Here is a 21450-nt window from a genome sequence, read left to right as displayed (position 1 = left end):
ACCCCCCCGACATATGGTTACTATAGGTAAAAATTCAGACTCTGACCCAGGGTTACTATACCTAAATGAAATAAAACACAAATGAAACAGGGCTCCCATACCTTAATAAAAAATTAACTGATCCCCTTCCAGGGGAACTGATTCCCCGCAACAGCATGGTCCACCGGCTTCCTTCCCCCATGGCAATAATGCAGACTCCCCTTTCTCTCTTGCGGAGTGTGGGACCTCAGGCTACTGTTTTGGCTGCTTGGAGGGGAGGCCTGGCTGCTGGGCTGCTGGATGGTCACGGCGTTGGCTGCTGGGTGGAGAAGATAGCTGCCAGCGGTTACCGGTGGTGGTTACTGCGGCTGATTCTCCCCTGGTCCTCTGCAGGACCCCATGGGTGCTGCTGCTGCCAGTCGGGAGAGGGTTGGTGCTGGGGCTGGCCGTTGATTCGCTGGTGGCTCCAGGGCATCTTCGGATGGCCCTTCTGTGTCCCTTCCCCGTGCCGGGCAGTCCCTGTTAAGGTGCCAGTGTGGCCGTGTCCCCTACCATGCGCCACCCAAGTGCCGTGTTCAGAGACCTGAACACGCCACTAAACACACAAGTTTATTGCGGCGAGGGGGCTTGTTAGAACAACCCCTGGAGCAGATGGACACAGGTCATGACAGGGATCCTGTCTCCTTAGTGTATGTGGGGATGGGGGTTTTAACATGTTGCTCATTAGACCAACCAATTAGCATCAGGTATGCAACCACTCTGATCCAGGGTCCCCAATTATCTAGCTCCAGGTCAGCTGTGGCTGCTCAAACCACAGCATCCCCACGCCACACACAGATCCTCCCCCAGTGCAATCAGCAGCACGTGCGTCTGGTTTAACCTTTTCCAGCTTTAGTTTATTCCATCAACGCACACACAACAGGACGTGTACATTCTTTGAGGATGATGCATGAGGCGGCCTGTGCAACATGCATAATTTAGAAGTTGTATGATGGAGATTTATGGACTAAGTTACAGTCGGGCTGCTTCCTATGAAGCTGTCACAGAAGAGTAGAATCGCAGCTTTAATACTTTAATAATAATAGTATAGGAATGGATCTCACGGAATGTTCACTTCACAATAACACTGTGATAACTCTGTAGACATGAAGTACATGGTTATAATTGATACCTTATACTCTATATCTATACCAATAATTTATCCTGTGCACAGAATCACATGTAAATTATGCATATATATTTACATAATATACAAATATTATGTATATTTTTATGTATATGTAAACAAGCTTTAAAGTCTGATATAATTTAAATAAAATAAGATAGAAATAGCCAAATATATACAGAAATAGTAAAAACAAAAATACAGAACACAGCTAAAAATAGACATAATATAAAAACATACATAATATATATTTTTTATTTATTTTTTTGAGTGTTAAGCTTTTTTATGCTATCTAATGCTCTTATGCCAATTTTTTTTGTGATCATTTCACCACGACAAATTCTTTGTATATGAAAATGAACTTGGTGGCATAAACAGATTCTGATTCTGATTCCAGACGCGTCACTCGCCACGTCACCATATGACCTTGAGCGGTGCGGTGACTTTGTCTTTTCCAGTGCAGACTGAAACGCTTTTGCCAGGTTCAGTCGAGGAAATGGATTGGTCGCGGTACAAAATGGGAGAATGAGAGAATGGCAGTAAGTACTGTGCTCATCTTGTGCACCCTTGCATTTTTCAGTCTTTCTTTCTTTCTCTGGCTTCCTCTCGAGTCGTTGAAGAACGTGAGAGAGAAAAAAACATTTCTGTGCAGCTGAAAATTGTAGGGGAGCAATACAGAGAGAGAGAGAGAGAGAGAGAGAGAGAGAGAGAAGGAGCTTCTTCCTTCCATTGCCTCAAAAGAGATCTATCTTTCTCCAATGGCTTTAAACGTGCACGCGAATCCACACCGCTCTCTTCATCCCACCCGCAGGCATATTTTTCTCTTCCCATCATTCTCTTCAGCTCCACCGTGCCCTTTCTTCTTCTTCTTCTTCTTCTTCTTCTTCTTCTTCTACTTCTTCTTTATTCCCTGTGTGCTGTAGAAATGCTCAGAAGAGACAAATATAAATATACAGTATAATATTTATATATATATATATATATATATATATATATATATATAAAATGATTTACCTGATAAGATCAGATCTATCAGAATATTACCACACTACACCCCCTGTCAGTCCTTCTCTCTCTCTCTCTCCCCTGTGTGGCATGAAGCAGATGCTGTATTTAAGCCACGGCCCGGGATCGTTCGCCGAATTTATCTATGCATTCCTTCATTAAGGTCACGAAAAAACATCACCCGGCCCCCCACCCCCGCAGCCCACCCACCCACACACCCTCATGCACCACGCGGCCGTGAGAGAGACCGACGTCTCCATTAAAACGGATAGCGTTGTGCTTTGATCTCGCAGATTGACAACACAGGGGGTTTGAAGCAGAATCGGATGGAATGCGGCGATATGAAACTTTCAGCAACGCTTGTGTAACCAGTGGACTCTGGTTTTGTTTTTGTTGTTTTTTTTCATGTGCGTTATGTGTGTTTGTGCGGGTGCGCATGCACGTGTGTGTGTGTGTGTGTGTATGCGTGCATGTGTGTGTGTGTACGAGTAATGGCGTGCGTTAATGAATGGAAGTGGAGTAATGAACGGTAGTGCGTGGGCGTCGGCTCCATGCAGGGTGTGTGTGCCTGCAGTGACAACTCCAGAGTGATGCAACTGCCAAGAAGTTTGGAGAAACAGCCAAAGAACGTTGCTGGACTGCATAAACGGCTGCTTTCCTCGAGTGGAGGAATTAACAGAACAAAGCAGAAGAAACGTTGGTAACGAAAGCAAGGAGAAATTAGTTCAGCTAAATAAAGAAAAGGGGGGGGGGTAAGGCTATTAAAACAATCTGTTCCTTTCTTGATCCTTTGGAGTATGATCTGTCGTTGTTCTGTTTTTATAACGCCCTGATAAGGGCCACTGTCTCTACGCCCATTCATTAAAAGAGATTTGATTCTTTCCTCTTAACAATTATTATATATTTTGTTTCACTTTTCTTCAATCCCAGCGGAAACAAATGTTCCGCTGGAAAACAAACATTTCTTTGGCAAAATCAAGCAAAGTTAAATTGGACTCAGTGTCATTTTAACTGTTAATCTTTTTTTGCTGGAACCGAATGGAGACATCAATGCTCAAGTCGAGCATGAGGACAGTAGAGGAATAGAAAGGTTGAGCAAAATGTCAGCGCGATATCAAAGCTGCACTCGATAAATTTTGCAAGTTTACCAGCAATTGATGTGGGCCCTCCCGCGGCGCCACGCTGCTTTGAGGAGACTCCATGTTGTTTTGCGCCTCTTTGGGGACAACACACGGCTATAAAACAGCCGAGCGATTTATGTCTTTGTGTATCTGCCAGTAATTTGGTGTCTCGTAAGAGATAGAGGAGCTGCTTTATTAGAGAGGCACGTCTACAGGGGGCCATAGTTGTGAACTCACACACACGCGCGCTCGCATATTGTCCCACAAGACACACAATCATACAGATTCCATTTCTCTTTGCCTCTCGTGGGTAAAAGTACTAAACAAAGCACATGAAGTAGACAGAAGTATTGTACAGGTATTGGACGGTTGATATATTGAGACGGCTGAGAATGGCATAATATTTTTACTATTTTCGACTATATCAGAAGATTTATACTGTAGTTTACTATACTCCAACATATGAGAAGCTTTTGATCATTTGTCATTTATTTCTTGTATTTATTACTTCTATTCTGGCATGCATTGTTACCCCAAAATGTGCTTGGGTGAATTAGGTTCATAATATAAATTACTGTATATGGTGAATTAAGTGCATAATAGGCACTTAATTCACCCAAGCACATGTTGGGGTGAATGCATAGAGTCTAAATATGATTTAGACTCTATGCATTTAGGTTCTACTGTATGCACAGACAGACAGACGGACGGACAGACAGATAGACAGACAGACAGACAGACAGACAGACAGACAGACAGACAGACAGACAGACAGACAGACAGACAGACAGACGGACAGAGCAGAGCAGACCTAGTTGTCATGCACTTCTTTGTCCATCTGTACGTGTGTACATTAGTGTGCATGTTTCCACCAAATAACTTCATTAATTATGTGCGTATTCCCCTCACACTTCGTCCACTCTGACAAGCGGCAAACCAGTGTCAGGGAGGCAGGAATAAGTCAACAACAATGCCCCGACCATGCCATACACCGGCAAATACAGATTCACTGATTAGCTGCAAAATAAAAAAGAACATGGACATAAACAATGACAGTTACACAGAACTAAGGAATAGACTCCTTTATCCAAGATGGGAGAAAATGTGAGCGTGTTTCAAAATGTGAGCGTATTCCCATCTGGCTGCATGTTTCTATATGTTTTTCTGTGTGTTGGTGTCGGCTGCAGCAGGGGTGATGCCGTGATAGATGTCGGGTCAGCGCGGGAGGCTGCGCGCTCCATGAGTGGTGGGAGTCGGTCACCACGCTGGCAGGCTGAGTCGGAGTGTGATTAATAACCGACGCCTCTTCTGTCTGTCATGTGCACACATTTCCCATTACATTCCACTTCTGCGTGTCCATAAAGAAGATAGAAGATCAGCGCATGAAATTCGCTTTGTTACTTTGAACTGACTGGGTCTGAAAGGCTCCGAAAATAACAACGCAAACCTCACCCAGTCGCCTCTGCTATTGCAGCCGAGGTATATTTCAGATGAATTCAATAAGAATTCAATAAGTTGAAGTTAGATATTCATATAAATAAGGTCAGATTTTGGGTGTTTTCATTGAAAAAACAAGTATTGTTTTTTATATTCAGTATTTTGAATTCTAAAATGTTTCTTCAGTAGATGCAGGAAGCGATGCACCTCAAATTTCAAGCAAATCCCTGTTCATGAATATGAATTTAAATTGAATAATTGTGGCTAGCAGTGCATCTGGTGTTTCATTTTCAGGCGCACAGCAGTTACACCAGATAACGAGAGAGCTAAAGTCAGACTTCATATCACATAAGCGGTCATCCGTCCAAAGTCCTGGCGTGCAGCGCCAAGATTTGGTTTCAGATATTGGAGGGTGAAATTGCTTCAGAGTTGCCCGGTGTGAGCGGAACATAAACTGCCTGTGTGGGACGCCAAAGACTGAAGGTCCAGCACAGTACGCCGCTAACAGATTAAACACAGCCCATTTATTATGCATGAGGGAGTTTAATCTTTAACAGCGGTTGCAGACAAGTTGTGTCTCCCCGACGGCTTGTTTGGACCTTGACGACTCCGCGACTGAGCCTCCCGCTCTCCGGCCGAGAAGGTCCGGGGCAGTCGGAGCCGTTCCTTTAATGACGGCCGCGCCGCGCCGTCCTCTCTGCCTCAACAGGCTTCAGTCGGATTTGACGACGTCGCCGAGTGGAATTAGGAGGAGAAAGGTGAGAAAATGACGGGAATGGGAACGGGCGCGGAGGCGACGTTCTGATGGGGTATAGCAATGCAATGGATGACAGAGGTGGTGTGGATCAGGAAAGTGGTGATGGCCCCCTGAACAGCCAGAGACACCCCCCGCCCCCCCGTAGCGCGTGTCGGCTCTGGAGGGACGGAGCCGGTGTAAATGTGTCAGCAGGCGGCATTCGGTCCAGTAAAGCTGTCGCCAAAACTGCAGAGCTGAGAGAATTCATTAAAACCTAATGGCTTTTCCCATTGTTTTTACGTTCCAAATGATCTTTTACGGAGAGATTTGGGGGGTTTGTTTTGGTGGAGAAAGCCTCGTATCGTCACCTGTACGATCGGCGCAGCCCTGTAGCCTGGTTGGCTTCAAGTGGAGAATGAATCTGGGCATCAAGTACCAGTGTGTGTGTGTGTGTGTGTGTGTGTGTGTGTGTGTGTGTGTGTGTGTGTGTGTGTGTGTGTGTGTGTGTGTGTGTTTGCGGGCATGTGCGTGTGTGTGCATGTGAGTGTTGCTATAACAGAAAAGGATGTTGTGGGATGAGTTTGGCCTCTATTTAAATAGCAGCTAAATGTTTACCCACATGCTGCCATTTGTTGTGTCCAGTTTGTGTACTGAAGCCGCAGGGGACACAGCTCAGACCGGAGCTCTCTGGCCTCCGGCTGTTTCAAACATCAACCGGGCATGACGTGAGCCCCGGATTTAGAGTGACCCGTAACCCGCCCCTGGACTTCTCAGAAACCCTTCCCAGTAGCAGCCAAGTGTGGAACATGTGGATTGAGTGGAATCAACGGAATTTGGCGCAGAGAGATGGGAGTCCTGGTCCTCGGTCTCCCTCCTCTCACGGTGGGAGATGAGATCGGCGAAGGGTTCACTGTCTTCTTCCTTTTCTCGCTCACTCTGCACTTTTCACAGTCTCCCGAGTGTGCGATGGGAACGCAGCCCCCCCACACCAAATAAAAAACAAAAGCGTTCTGCAGTAATCCAAACACCCACGCGCACGCAAAACACATAGAGAGGCACCCGCAGAAACACGACATAAAGAGACAGAGTCAATATCTGAGTACCGATCAAAGAGATGGACTCTGGACTTTCACGCAGTGCTCCAAAGTGTGTGTGTGTGTGTGTGTGTGTGTGTGTGTGTGTGTGTGTGTGTGTGTGTGTGTGTGTGTGTGTGTGTGTGTGTGTGTGTGTGTGTGTGTGTGTGTGTGTGTGTGTGTGTGTGTGTGTGTGTGCGTGTGCGTGTGCGTGTGCGTGTGCGTGTGCGTGTGCGTGTGCGTGTGCGTCTGTGTGTGTGGGTGTGTATGTTTTTTCCAGGAATGCCTTTTCGGCTCAGTCACACGAGCAGCCTTCACCGCCGGGCAGAAGGAATGATTTCCTGACGTCCAAATGAATGGGATGGATTGGGTGTCATGCTTGGCAACACACAAGCAAACAGTAATAAGCGTAATAAAATAATGACCCACATCTCTCTCTCTCTCTCTCTCTCTCTCTCTCTCTCTCTCTCTCTCTCTCTCTCTCTCTCTCTCTCTCTCTCCCTCTCTCTCTTTTATATAAACATTATGTGCAGCCTACCATTCTGTTTATTCCCTCTTTCACTGACAGACCTCCACACACACACACACACACACACACACACACACACACACCCATATACAAACACACACACACACACACACACACAACGCAAGTAGAGACGGACAGACCTTCAGTCGCTGCTGCAGCTGTGACTTTGCAGCAGCCTGGTTGGGATGCAGTCACAACGATCCCCTGGGGAGGTGAAGAGGTAGAGGAGGGTTGGTTGTACCTGCCACATGCAGATACACTGTACCAGCTTCCCCATCCCACAGCTGCTGTCGTTTCATCTACTGATCTGAATTCCCTGGTTCCCCATGTGGTTCTCGCTCGCTGCCTGAGACACACTGATAGGGCTTTACTGTACATTACCAGATTTATCGCCCAGAGCATTGAAACTAACAGCCAAATCATGACAGCGTGCCGAGGAAGCTGCAGGGACAGAGAACAATGATGAAATGCAAGTGACATAACTAAAGTGCACTGATTAGAAAGTGCATGGCTCATCATTTCTTCCCATCAAGTCAGCCAGTGTATTGTAAAATGTGTAAAATGAATAAAGCAACGCGTTATACGACGACACACAAAATGCTGTCATCGAACGTCATAGAGGGTCATTTTAAAAGTGGACGTTTGACGTCTCAGTTCAAGCAACTCATCCTCTGCTTTGTGGAGCCAAGCCACTTTCACAAAATGTTACCTTATACTGGCCCCTGCAGGCATAAACAGACACGTTTTTTTCAAACAAAATTTGTGACCCACCGCAGCAAAACCTCTCTCACGTATTTCAAAAATCAACAGTGGCAGCCAAATAAGTTGAAAACACTTTTTTTGAAGGAAAATTGGATTTTTCCAGATTCGTGTTCCTTTGTGTTTTTTTGAAAAATGTTTTTATCTCTCAACGTATTTGCAAAACCGAGTTTGATTTATAAATACAGTGGTACCTCGACTTACGACTGTAATTCGCTCTATGAGAACGGTCGTATGTTAAAACAGTCGTATGTCGAAGCAATTTTTCCCATATAAATTAGGTTTTCTCATTTTCTATGATTTCCTTCTTAGTTTCAATGGGAGTCATTGCCTTTTTCTTTTTCCCATCATCCTTCTTCTTAGGACTCATCATGAAGGGTGAAAATAAACAAAATACACAGCAAAAGCACAGTCAATATGAAAAAATATCGGCAAGACACGAACTACGTGGCACACGAACACACACCATGTAGGTCGCCCGCTGACTGACTGCTGACTGACTGCTGACTGACTGCTGTCTGACTGCTGACTGTCTGCTGACTGGCCGCCGACGCACCAACTGCAAATATCCACGCTCGTATCTTGGATTAGTCGTAAGTAGATGCAGTCGTAAGTCGAGGTACCACTGTAGTAGATAAATGTTAAACCGTGGAGTAAAAAATTCCCGTTAGATTACATGGGGAAACACAGTTCACCTCCCGAGACGCTGAACAGCGCTGAACAACGCCGATCGATCGTTTCCTTCCGTTTTCCTTTCCTACACTCTACCCCAGCTCAGAGTGTAGCTGGGTGAGGGTTGGGGTTGGCCAACATAATAACTCCAAGAACTTAGAAGATATTTGGCATACGTACATTTATATATTAAATGACACGCCAAGGATGATTTTCAGAGACTCATATTATTGATAGACTCTACATTTTGTTGTGTTGTCTGCACTTTTAAACTCCTATACAATTCCACTTGTATAAAACATGTATATATTATTACTGTTAAATAAAAGCCTTTTTGAAAACAAAATATGTTGTGTGTCGATGACGCTGTTCAACAATCACTCAAAACACAAGAACAATGCAAAGATTCCCCCATTCACCAGGGTGTCAAGTCCCCATTCAGCAGGGTGTTAATTGTCATTATCTCAGAATCACAGTTTGCCACACCCTTGTCATTAACAAGTCATAGCCTTAAAAATATTTGCTTGATTTGCACAAGTGACATCTTGTTTTGAAGCTCTGATTCTTCACTTTCAAATGGCGCAGGGGAAAAAATGTCAAATGCCACCAAATGACCCTAAAGTACGCGGCGGGTCACATTTGTCATCATGAGTTCAATCTTTGTTGTGCATGTCTTTTCAAAAGTTACATCTACAGCATAACAAAATATTGAATGCACTATTAAGAGTACAGGCACGGAAGGCAACTCTGTCCTTCTGGGATGAAGACGCTCCTTTAAGTTCTTAACCTTGACAGAGCATCAGACACCTTGTTTCTCACTTCTCTTCTCCATCTTTCATCATAACATCTCCTCTCTTGTCCTCATCGCAGCAGCACCTCTCCCCAGCATGACTCACCACATACTGCTGCTCCCACACCCAAGAGACAGACAAGGGAAAAGGCAGCTGTATGCACGCGCGCACACACACACACACACACACACACACACACACACACACACACATGCACACGAACGCATGCATGCACACACGCAGGCACGCACACATACACACACACACACACATACACACACACACACACACACGCGCATGCACACACGCAGGCACACACACATACACACACACACACACACACACACACACACACACACACACACACACACACACACACACACACACACACACACACACAAGCACAGAGGTTCTGAAAGGTGACATTCTAGGCTTTCTGCCAAACCCACAAGGCAAAGCAGAGTGGTCACAGTCATACAAGGGCGCAATTCACTTTGGGACCCACTTGATGGCATCCTGTATGTTGCTGTATTTTCTTCTGTAGAGAAGTATATTTCAGCCGTCACACTGAAATCTCCCATACCAGGCCTTATTTTTAAGGAATATAGGAAAAGGACAAGTCAGAGTCCCAAAAAAAAATAGAAAAAAAAACCCCACAAAGTTTCCATTCATTTTGGTCCCTAAGTGAAGAAACTTTTAAAACGCAAGGTACAAAACATGACGTGTGTGTGTGTGTGTGTGTGTGTGTGTGTGTGTGTGTGTGTGCGTGTGAGTGTGTCCCGTTAATTGGTTGGGTACTTGGCCATCATTCAGATTGGGTCTGAATGGCAGGTGTCTCTTCTAATGACGGAGGTCTCTGTGATGCTGGACACTGACAGAGGGAGCTCGGACTTCATTAGCGGGTCAATTAACACTTCCCGGACAACATCTGGAGCACACGCTGTCCGCCAAGATGCCTTCGCAAAGTCCTTCACACTGAAGACTAGAACCCACTAGAGATTTTTTTTCACAGAATCTGAATTGGTATGAAGTTATATAACTACTTAATGTTTGTCAGAATAGCAGAAAATGACAGAGGTCACCAAAGTATGAAGGTTGGACAACAGAAGAGGCTGAGGCAGTAATTCATCGAAACTCTTTTCAATGTAATAAACCATTATTCTCTGTTATCTGCCCTGCCCTGAGTTTCGAACCGTGCTAATGTCTGCATTGTGCATCATGGCCTCTACTCCTCTAATTTGTATGGATCTCATAATCTTCTCTTTGTCTCCTGTTAAATGCATCGTGACAAAACAGAGAGCTAGAGAATTACTATTTCCACCTAGAAATAAGATTTTTGCAAAAGGGAAGAGAACCCCCCCCACACACACACACACACACAGAAACAGATACAAATACATGAGACACGTACACACAAGCATGAAGTGACGTTGATACATCTACATGGGATTTGAGAAGTACAGCAGAGAATAAGAGAAAACAACTCTATTCAATTTGAGCTGACCTGAGCCCAAGGCTACCTCCTCACATTACAGCACCTCGGTGGATAGCTTCCTTTTTTTTTTACACAATCAAGGAAAAAATGGGTCTCAGGGACGAGGAAAGGCACTCTGCGGCTGCTTGGGGTGTGGCTGGCAGAGGTAACGCTCGCCTTGACGCTCATGGACCAGATTGCTACTGGCTCTGGGAGAAAGCTGTCTGATGTTTGTTAATGGAAGTCAAAGTACAGTTGATACACGTGTGCAGCAATGTTTTTTGATACACTCATGGCATAACCAACCAGGCGAGAAAATTATTCAGTCGGGTGCCGTGGTTTGAGTCTCTAAGTGAGTGGGAATTTTCCTTACAGATTTTGATCTACTATTAACGCTCGAAACTACTGCAAGATATGATACGCCAAGTCCCACCACGTAACCCCACTACACACATACAAACATGCATGCACACACACACACACACACACACACACACACACACACACACACACACACACACGCACACACACACAGACACACGCACACGCACACTCACAGACTCACACACACACACACACACACACACATACACACACGCACACGCACACACACACGCACACACACACACACACACACACACGCACACAAACGCGCGCACACAGACACAAAGACAGCAATTACGCCATAAGCTACAGAATACTCTTTTCCACAGATTAATTTCTTCATCTGATCTCCTGTGAACTATCATGGGATGTCAAAAAGTAAACCACTCAGGGCAAACTGTGTCGATAGCAACTGCCTCCCTCGGGACCCAATTAATGACAAGATGTATTCAGATCACTGGATTCAGGGAGCCTTTAATACTCTCACTCACAGTAAACACTCAAAGTCTATAACATTGTTGCAAATGATTCGATAAAGCAATGCATGATCTTTGAGCTACATTCATTAAGCGACATTGGACTTTGTGTGTCCAGGGCCATGTTGATAAAGGAGGTGGACAAAATAAAAATGTTAAGGCAATGACTCCCATTGAAAATATGTTTAACTTTAAACTAATTCAGTCACAAATTACACATAATGCTGCAATGGTGAGTCATTCATTGTATTGCCAATTAGCAGTGTGTATTAGATATCATAGAGGTCTGACAATTAGCACTTTGATATGTGAGTTTTAAAAGCAAATTAATGAGGCTTAAGGAGGCCTAACGTTGTCACCTGAATTGCAAGTGCATTAGTCACAGAAACGGCAGAACAATTTCATGTGTCAAGGGTAACAGTGAGAAAAAGTCATGACAGTTTATGCCAAACATGGACAAATTACAGCAATGGCTGAGGCCAAGTGGCTCAGTGGTCACAAATCAAAGCTCACTGACAGGGATACTGACATTTAACAGGATAGAGGATAAGATAAAAGTTCTAAGATAGAATTTATGGCAGGCCTGCCAAAGGGAAACAACTTCGCTTTGTGTCCAAGGCCAATGAACAAAGACCCACGACTCCTGGTGCAAGGATCACAAAACCTGGACTCCTAAGCAATGGAAAAAAAACAGTCAAATGGTCTGGTGAGTCAGCTTTCATCATATTGGAGATGTCTCCGGCCCATAATGTCTTTTGCCAAGTGTTAAACACGATGGGGGACCCCTAATGGTCTGAACGCCATATCGCGGGAATCACTGGTTCAGATAATTACTCTGCCTGGTCTCATAATAGCCAAGGACTTTGAGGCCATTTTACAAGGCCACTGCTCCTCGTGATGTTCCCATATTGCAGGAGAGGAGTGGTTTCAACAAACAACAAACAACAAACAACAAACAACAAACAACAAATTGCAGTCAACCTCCTGCTGTACCGTAGCCAGATCTGAACATTATTGGGGATTTATGGGAAATTTTGGAGCCAAGTGAGAGTACAGCAATGGAGAAATTATTTCCCTGGGCTGGGTTATAAATTGCCAGCCTTGCCAACAAGGCCATTTCCCTGAAACGCTTTATCGCGCACCGTGACGGGATGAGCTAGCAGCTCAGGACGAGAGGGGTTCTCCAGGAGGACGTTGATCTTCCTCATCCTCCTCTCTGCCACTACCTGCAGAATGTCCAGTTCAGCAACAGAGCCGGCCATCGACTCACCAGCTTGTTGGGAATGTTGGCATCGCAAGCTTTGATGAAGAACATAAACTGGCAGAGCAGCTAATATTAATGTTACGTGTGTAGTAGTCATTGAACCAATATGGTTAGCACTACATGTTCCAGTCCGCTGGTGATTGTCCAATATCAAAGGGTTAGGAAGGCTTCAGATATTGAGTATCATGTTGCCCTCCTGTGGCCGTAAAAGGTGTGCAACACATCTGTCTCCACTCTGCCCTCACCAGGCTCTGTGTTCAGGGATTGTCCCTTTATCTAATTCTAAAAAGTGATTTTATTAACTTTAAAAAACAAAATGAATTACTATAAATTCTATATTTATTTTTTCCCAAGAAAAATATATAAAATGTTCAACTTTCAACTGTTTTTTATGGTAGCTCTGAAAGCTCACCACACTGCAACTTGACAACCGTATTAACAGAAAACACAACCCCATTAACAGGAAACACAACAGCATTAACAGAAAACACAACCTGATTAACAGAAAACACAACCGCATTAACAGGAAACACAATGGCATTAACAGAAAATACAACGGCATTAACAGAAAACACAACGGCATTAACAGAAAACCGTACCTTTTTAACAGAACACACAAACGTACTCACAGAAAACACAACCTAACTAACAGGAAACACATCCCTATAAACAGAAAACACAACTGTATTAACAGGAAACACAACCGTATTAACAGAAAACACAACTGCATTAACAGGAAACACAACTATATTAACAGAAAACACTACCTTATTAACAGAAAACACAACTGTATTAACAGGAAACACAACCGTATTAACAGGAAACACAACTGTATTAACAGAAAACACAACTGCATTAACAGAAAACACAAGTGTATTAACAGAAAACACTACCCTATTAACAGAAAACACAACCTTTTTAACAGAAAACCAAAGCGCATTAACAGAAAACACAACCCCAAAACACCACATTACAGAAATGAGCCCCACCGGATGCAATGATTTATCTGCAAAAAGTAAAATTATAATAGAGTATTTTGTGTCTGTAATACTCCATCTGCTTCCTCCATGCAATTCATAATGAGGAAAAAAAACAACCGCCGACAGATGCCATTTTGACGGGACCCCGCTTTGCACAAGTCCCAATGAAAAGGAACGGGGACCAAACGGGGCTCATATCCAACTATAAAGGAAGGGATCTCTGCATGTCTGTCTGACACGCGCAATATTAATAAACTTTGAATAAACAAGTGAGCAGCGACTTTATCTAGAAGCGTGACTTGGGTTTGTTGTTTTTTTTTTCCCCCATGAGAGGGTGTATTTCCCCAGTGTTTTTCATGGCGACTCCCACGAATAAGTATAATATATAATACTTCGCATATTTTGAACATTGTGGGAATTACCCAATCAACGTAAACTAAAAATGTGTACACCTTGCATGTTCATGAAGGCGGAGTTGTAGAACTACCCGGTGGATGGCTCACTCTCTTATAAATACGGCCTGATTGTAGATAGGAACCCTTTGGGCCGTCGATCTGATCTAATCAACCACACACATCACAGCTTAGTTTAGCAAAATATGAGGATAAACAAAGATGGATTCTATAAATTATTCAGACCGTTTTGTACTCTTATTTATTATTATTATTATTATTATTATTATTATTATTATTATTATTATCATTGTGTAATAGTTGACTATCGATTTCTAGCCAAACTTCTTATGCATTAACTAAAAAAGTAAAAAAGTATTAAAAATAATAAAACATTTTACATTTGAACACTATTTAAGTCATTATAACTTTAGAGACCTGTGCTGTGGGCGCAGTGACATATTACAGACCTTCTACACCAATACCACAAGTCAGGGGATAAGTCATGTAAGTCAAATAGTTCTCCAAAGGGGGGGGGGGGGGGGGGGGGGGGGTGGGGTTGGCGGTGGTTCTCCATAACCAAGAAACTGCGCCAAAGTCACCCCACAGGTCGTCCACAGGACAGAGTTATTGCAGCAGTTCTTGATGATTAAACAATGAATAAAGAGTGGCATTGCAGGTTGAGAAGTTGAACTCCACCAAGCAATGAGTGCAATGACATACAAATACTGGGTGTTGTATGGCCGGCATGCTGACAGCACAGGTTCAAAAACAAAACAAAAAAAAAAAAAAACAGAAAAAAAAAAAAAAAAAAGACCTGTTCTGTGGGACGGGCCCCGCGCCTCGTTGTGTCTTAAGCGGACAGCCCACCCACCCTCCATGTGTGGGAGTGAGGCCGCCCTTTATTGTTTCCGGACTGCGTTAAAAGGGTGGAAAACAAGGAGACCGCGCAAAGTGCGTCTTCCCTCTGGAGCGAGGACATGTCTTACTCCCCCGAGCTCTCCGCGGGGAGCTGGACTCTGATCGCCATTCTCTTTGCTCTCATCGCGCTGTAAGTTCACACCCGATTTGTTCGTTTTTAAACATGGCTTTTGGAAGGACAAAGCCATCTGCAAGCTCAAAGCGCGCCCTGCTGTTTATAAGTGGCACTTAAAAATAAAAAATAAAAATGGTTAATATGCTTGAAAATATTCTTGATCCTTTTTTTTTTTTTATTATTAGAATTTTAACTAAACTGAACTTTGGAGGACCCAGGCCCTTCCACCCCGCATTGTACAGAAACTTCCAATCCCTGGGGAACACTGGGCGTACTGGAAGATTTGTCTGGATAAGATAAAATAGCTGCACTGTGATTTTGCTGCGTTTTAGTTTTCCGTTTAGTTTTTGTTAGAACGTGCAATTGAACAAAAAAAACCCAAAGAAAACATTCAGAATGGGTAAAAATATAATATACAAATTATATTTATGTAGTGCCAGCATGTGCATTAATAATAAATCACAATGGTCCAACCATTCTAATCTAATCCTCTACATGTCTATGTATATAAAGTACCTCTTGGTATTTCCCCACTCAAAAACGTGTTATGTAAAGACAAGCCCGAGCCATGTCATTTATTTACTAGTATTTATTTCTATATTATTTTGATTTGATTAATCAATCTAATAATTCATTTATTCGATTTTCCCCCTTAAAATATACTTTACAATAAATATAGCTTGTGTGTGTGTGTGTGTGTATGTATTTGAATAGACACTGATCAGCCACAACATTAAAACCACTGACAGGTGAAGTGAAAAACATTGCTAATCTTGTTCCACTGGCAACCGTCAAGGGGTGGGACATAAGAGGCAGCAAGTGAACAGCCAGTTCTTGAAGTTGATGTGTGGGAAGCAGGAAAAATGGGCACGCCTAAGGATCTGAGCCACGTTGACAGGAGACCGTGATGGCTAGACGACTGGGTCAGAGCATCTCCAAAACGGCAGGTCTTGTGGGGTGTTCCCGGTGTGCAGTGGTTAGTACCTACCAAAAGCGGTCCAAGGAAGGACAACCGGTGAAGGGTTCACAGGCATGTCACAGGGTCACGGCAGCCAATGACTCATTGATGCGCGTGGGGAGCTGAGTCCAGCCCGTCTAGTCCCACAGATGAGCTACTGCAGCACAATTGGCTGCAAAAGTTAGTGCTGGCTATGGGTGTCACACATGCTTGAAAGACTACAGACTGAACAAATGCCTCATTGACAAGTCTGGGAGATTGGCGTTGAAATGGTGGATGCATAATTACTGGAATATTCAATTACAATGCTCTTTGTGTTGGAGGGGGAAAAAAAACTAACATTGGAGTTTCCCTTAACGGTTTGCACGTTTTCTAATATGGATGATGAGGGGTTACAATTATTGATGGAGGGAATTAAAATAATAAAGTCCAGAAAAAGAACACAATAAATGTTGAGAAACACACATTCCTGGGGATGGAGTTACACATGTTAATGTGTTAACTGGGGATTCAGTTGGTAGTTCAGGCTTGTTCATCGTCTTCCCCTACCCAGGTATGGATACGCACCCTATGGATTCTTCAAGAAATTAGGTATTCGTGGACCGACACCTTTGCCCTTCATTGGAACATTCTTGGGATACAGAAAGGTAAGGGGAAGAAAACATTCTAAGCAGTTAAACCATTTCTTCGATTCAGGATATAGATTCCACCTCACGCACTGGTTCCGAGGTTGTAGACACAGACTATCAATCCTATCCGTTACTTTCGATGGATCATGGAATTTCTCCATTAGATCGGGGTTGTTAAAACAGAATGATTGACATATGATATAATATTGAAAAAAAGTACATTATTCTTTCCAATTGTAATAAACTTTGTTAACAGGTTAAAAAAAAACCCGCAAAAAAACAAAAAAAAAAAAACTTTGTGTCAAAGAAGCAGAAAATGAAGTCACTTTTTTGATCAAACTCAACAAACAGCCGGGAGCCATAATAATGGAGTTTAATACCTTGTTTAATGCCCTCTCTCTCTTATTTGATATCACAGGGTGTTCATGTATTTGATACAGAGTGCTACAATAAGTATGGCAAGGTGTGGGGGTAAGTGTACATGCCACTCTTATTTAAATGTGCCTATATCTCCTTGTGTGAAGGTGTTGTGAGTGCTGTTCATTGCAAGTAAATTCATGTTGTTCCGGGAAACCTCCACTGGGACTTACGTCGACCTACTTGAGCTGTAGTCACAACAATGCATGTTTTTGCAGATCGCAGATTTTCATCACCAAAGGTGGAACATTTCAAGCTCTAGATGTTGCGAAGTGAACGACGCTATGACCGATTCTTATCTGTGCCTTTCTTTTTTATTATTATTATTTTTTTATCAAAGGTTCTACGACGGCCGGCAGCCCATGCTGGGAGTCATGGACACGGCCATGATCAAAGCCATCCTCGTCAAGGAGTGCTACTCTGTCTTCACCAACAGAAGAGTAAGGAGGCTTCAGGTGATTTTTAAATCAATTGTCGCCAGTTGAATATCTGATCGTGTGTGTGTGTGTGTGTGTGTGTGTGTGTGTGTGTGTGTCTGTGTGTGTGTGTGTGTGTGTGTGTGTGTGTGTGTGTGTTCCAGGACATCGGCTTGAATGGGCAACTGCACGACGCCGTGTCCATTGTAGAAGACGAGCAATGGAAAAGGATCCGCAGTGTGCTCTCTCCCTCCTTCACCAGCGGTCGACTGAAAGATGTAGAGACAAGCCTGAGGATGACAACAAAAATATTCATAATAAAACCCAGCAAAACGGGGCAGTTCCCCGTGTGTGGTAGAGCAATTGGCTTATTTCTCTTTTTTGCGATACAGATGTTCCCGATTATGTTGAAACATTCCAACACCCTGATTGAGAGTCTTCGTAAGAAAGCTGCGTCCGAGGAGGTCCTTGAAGTGAAAGAGTGAGTGAGACTCTTAAAATTAAATAGATAAATACAATGATCAGGATTTGATATAGATGCATAGATATTGTACAATGCATTCATAATGGATTAGAGTGACTCTGATTTGTGTTCTTCATCTCCAGAATATTGGGACCCTACAGTATGGACGTTGTCACCAGCACTTCTTTCAGTGTTGATATTGATTCCATTAACAATCCCTCAGACCCTTTTGTCACTAACATCAAGAAAATGGTCAAATTCAACTTCATGAACCCTTTGCTGTTGCTTTCAGGTAGGTCAAGCACGGCACGACCGTCCAGTCAAGCCTATCCAAGTTGTCCTTTGCCGGATCGTTCATCACGAATGTCTGCCTCTCGTTTTCTCTCCTTCTCAATCAACCCAGTTCTGTTTCCATTCCTGGGACAAATCTTCAATTGGTTGGAGATGTCGTTCCTACCCGCTGAAGTGATGGACTTCTTCTACAAGTCTCTGAAGAAGATCAAAGATGAAAGGCAGAAGAGTGCACACAATGTAATTTGCAGGATGTATCGTGATAATTTATGAATAAGTCGTCTCACGTTTTGACCCGATCCTGTTTTGTCCGTTCTGGTCCAGCCGAAACAAGTGGACTTCATGCAGCTGATGGTGGACTCTCAGATTCCTGAGGGCATCAAAGATCCGAACTCCCAGAAAGGTATGAAAACCAACAACTTCATGAGTTCCTATGTCGATCTTGTCATGGCGATCGTCTGTTACTGGTTGAGCTGAGGGCCGTTTTTGTTTTGGGGGTTTTTCTCGCCAGGGCTGACCGACCATGAGATTCTATCCCAGGCCATGATCTACATTTTCGCCGGCTACGAGACCAGCAGCAGCACTCTGTGCTTCCTCACCTACAACTTGGCGACAAACCCTGACGTCCAAAAGACCTTACAGGAGGAGATCGACAACACCTTTACCGACAAGGTGATTCTCATGGCTCCTACTGGTTAATTCAGCCTACGGCTTTCGCATCCATAGGTACGTTTGGTGTCTTGGCGCATTCTATTCACTATTCATCCTCGCCACCAGAGTCGGCCAACCTATGAAGGATTGATGCAGATGGAGTACCTGGACATGGTTCTCAACGAGTCGCAGAGGTTGTACCCCGTTGGTAACCGTGCAGAAAGGATAGCAAAGACCTCTGTTGAGGTGAATGGTGTAACTATCCCGAAGGGAACGGGCATTGTCATCCCCATTTACACTCTTCACCGCGACCCGACCCTCTGGCCTGAGCCCGAGGCCTTCAAACCCGAAAGGTACATCGGATACATTTTACAGAATTATTATTATTATTATTTTTTTAAACCTGTGCTGTCAGCATGCTGGCCATACAACGCAGAGTATTTGTATGTCATTGCATCTACGACAGAGTGAGCCTGCAAGTGGAGGTCAACTTCTCAACCTGCAATGCCACTCTTTATTCATTCTTAAATCATCAAGAACTGCTGCAATAACTCCGTCCTGTGGACGAACTGTGGGAGGACTTTAGCACAGTTTTTTGTTGTACAGAGCCTCCACCAATCCCCCTCTTTGGAGAACTATTTATCATGTTTGGGTCTATAAACAACTAATCACTCCAAGAAGGGGCGAATCACCGGGGGTGAGACAACCAAACATAGAACCAAACAACATGTACATAGAAAAACATAAATATAGAAACAAACAACAACATTCACACGGAAAACATAAACATCAGACGACAGCATGTATCGAAAAAACAAAGAGTTAATTAAGTCCAGGAAAACTTGAACAGCTTTACGGCACGTGGCCTCTTCCTGTCATAGTTATGGCAGTAAATGAGGGAGAAAATGAGCGGGATGTCACCAGGAGGGGGTGTGTGTGTGTGTGTGTGTGTGTGTGTGTGTGTGTGTGTGTGTGTGTGTGTGTGTGTGTGTGTGTGTGTGTGTGTGTGTGTGTGTGTGTGTGTGTGTGTGCTTGTGATGAGACTGTGATGAGACTGCCTGTGTGCGTGTGATGAGACTACCTGTGTGTGTGTGTGTGTGCTTGTGATGAGACCGCCTGTATGTGTGTGTGTAAAATGTCCACCGCTGAGTGTACAGGACTTATCCCAATAGGTTCTGGTGTATGAGGTCCGTATTATATCCTAGCGCCTCCAAGCAGCGGAAAAAAGGCCCCGAAGCCGAGTCCTGCAGCAGAAGAGACACCCCACGGGCACCCCGCCCTGCAGCCACAGAAGTCCCCCCAGCCCCTTGAGATTTTACAGAATCCCAACGACCTCGACAAACCCCAGAGCAAGGCCAGGCTAAATCTTTGTTTGACTTGTATTTGCAGGTTCAGCAAAGAAAACCGAGTGAACATGGATCCATATGCGTTCCTGCCCTTCGGAGCGGGACCCAGGAACTGTCTGGGAATGCGTTTCGCCCTCCTGATTATGAAGCTGGCGATCGTGGAAATCCTTCAGAACTTCAGCTTCGTCAAGTGCGATGAGACCGATGTGAGGCCCGGTGTCCCTGGCGACCCTTACCTTTTAAACCCCGGCCTGGTTTTATATCAAACATTCAGACAGTGTGAGTTATGCTTAATCACAATTATGTTCATGCTTTTCCAGGTTCCTCTGGAGTTGGGAACTGATGCCCTCGTCGCTCCCATCAATCCCATCAAGCTGAAGTTGGTTCCCAGAGGAAATGCTGAAGCTTCTCTTGCCGACTAACTTTGTATCTTAGCAAATCCATTGAACCTCTTCATCTGATCAGCTGTGTACAAACGTTTCACGAGTGGAACTTGCGCCTCGTGTCCATTATGCACATTTTAGATGAAGAGAGACAGAGAGAGAGAGAGATTTTTTGATTTTCAAAGCATCTTTATTTTAACATTTTCTCTAGTTCACAGTAGAGAGAGAGAGAGAGAGAGAGAGAGAGAGAGAGAGAGAGAGAGAGAGAAGAGAGAGAGAGAGAGAGAGAGAGAGAGAGAGAGAGAGAGAGAGAGAGAGAGAGAGAGAGAGAGAGAGAGAGAGAGATGAGAGAGAGAGAGAGAGAGAGAGAGAGAGACCTCTGTTATTTAGATGGACTAGTGTGACCGGAAGATTAGAATCAGGGTAAAGAGTATCACTGTGATCAATGTGTGACCAATAAACTCTACACACAAGCCATATCTGGGCTATTGGATATCCCTGAAATGATCCTGGCCTTTGAAAGGTCTATTGATTCATAATTTACTTTTGGTTTATTTTAATTGGACCTATTTGCCGGATTAAGAGAGACAAATTCTAGTTGTGAAAAAGTTCAAAGCAAATAA

General features: G+C 43.9%; 1 protein-coding gene across 1 annotated transcript; it reads left to right on the top strand.

Annotated features, from left to right (window-relative positions):
- Positions 1-15156: 15156 nt before the first annotated feature.
- Positions 15157-21088, top strand: LOC307241493 (cytochrome P450 3A30-like). The gene is made up of 13 exons (XM_080015627.1): positions 15157-15288; positions 16785-16878; positions 17279-17331; positions 17618-17717; positions 17858-17971; positions 18086-18174; positions 18300-18448; positions 18560-18687; positions 18772-18850; positions 18959-19119; positions 19225-19451; positions 20488-20650; positions 20765-21088. Exons 1-13 carry the CDS (start codon positions 15218-15220, stop codon positions 20864-20866), a joined length of 1530 nt encoding a protein of 509 aa, XP_079871753.1. The 5' UTR covers positions 15157-15217; the 3' UTR covers positions 20867-21088.
- Positions 21089-21450: the final 362 nt, after the last annotated feature.

This window comes from Zeus faber, assembly GCF_960531495.2.
Source record: "Zeus faber genome assembly, chromosome: 15".
In the NCBI taxonomy this organism is placed as follows: domain Eukaryota; kingdom Metazoa; phylum Chordata; class Actinopteri; order Zeiformes; family Zeidae; genus Zeus; species Zeus faber.
This window is presented reverse-complemented; position numbering and strand designations above follow the sequence as displayed.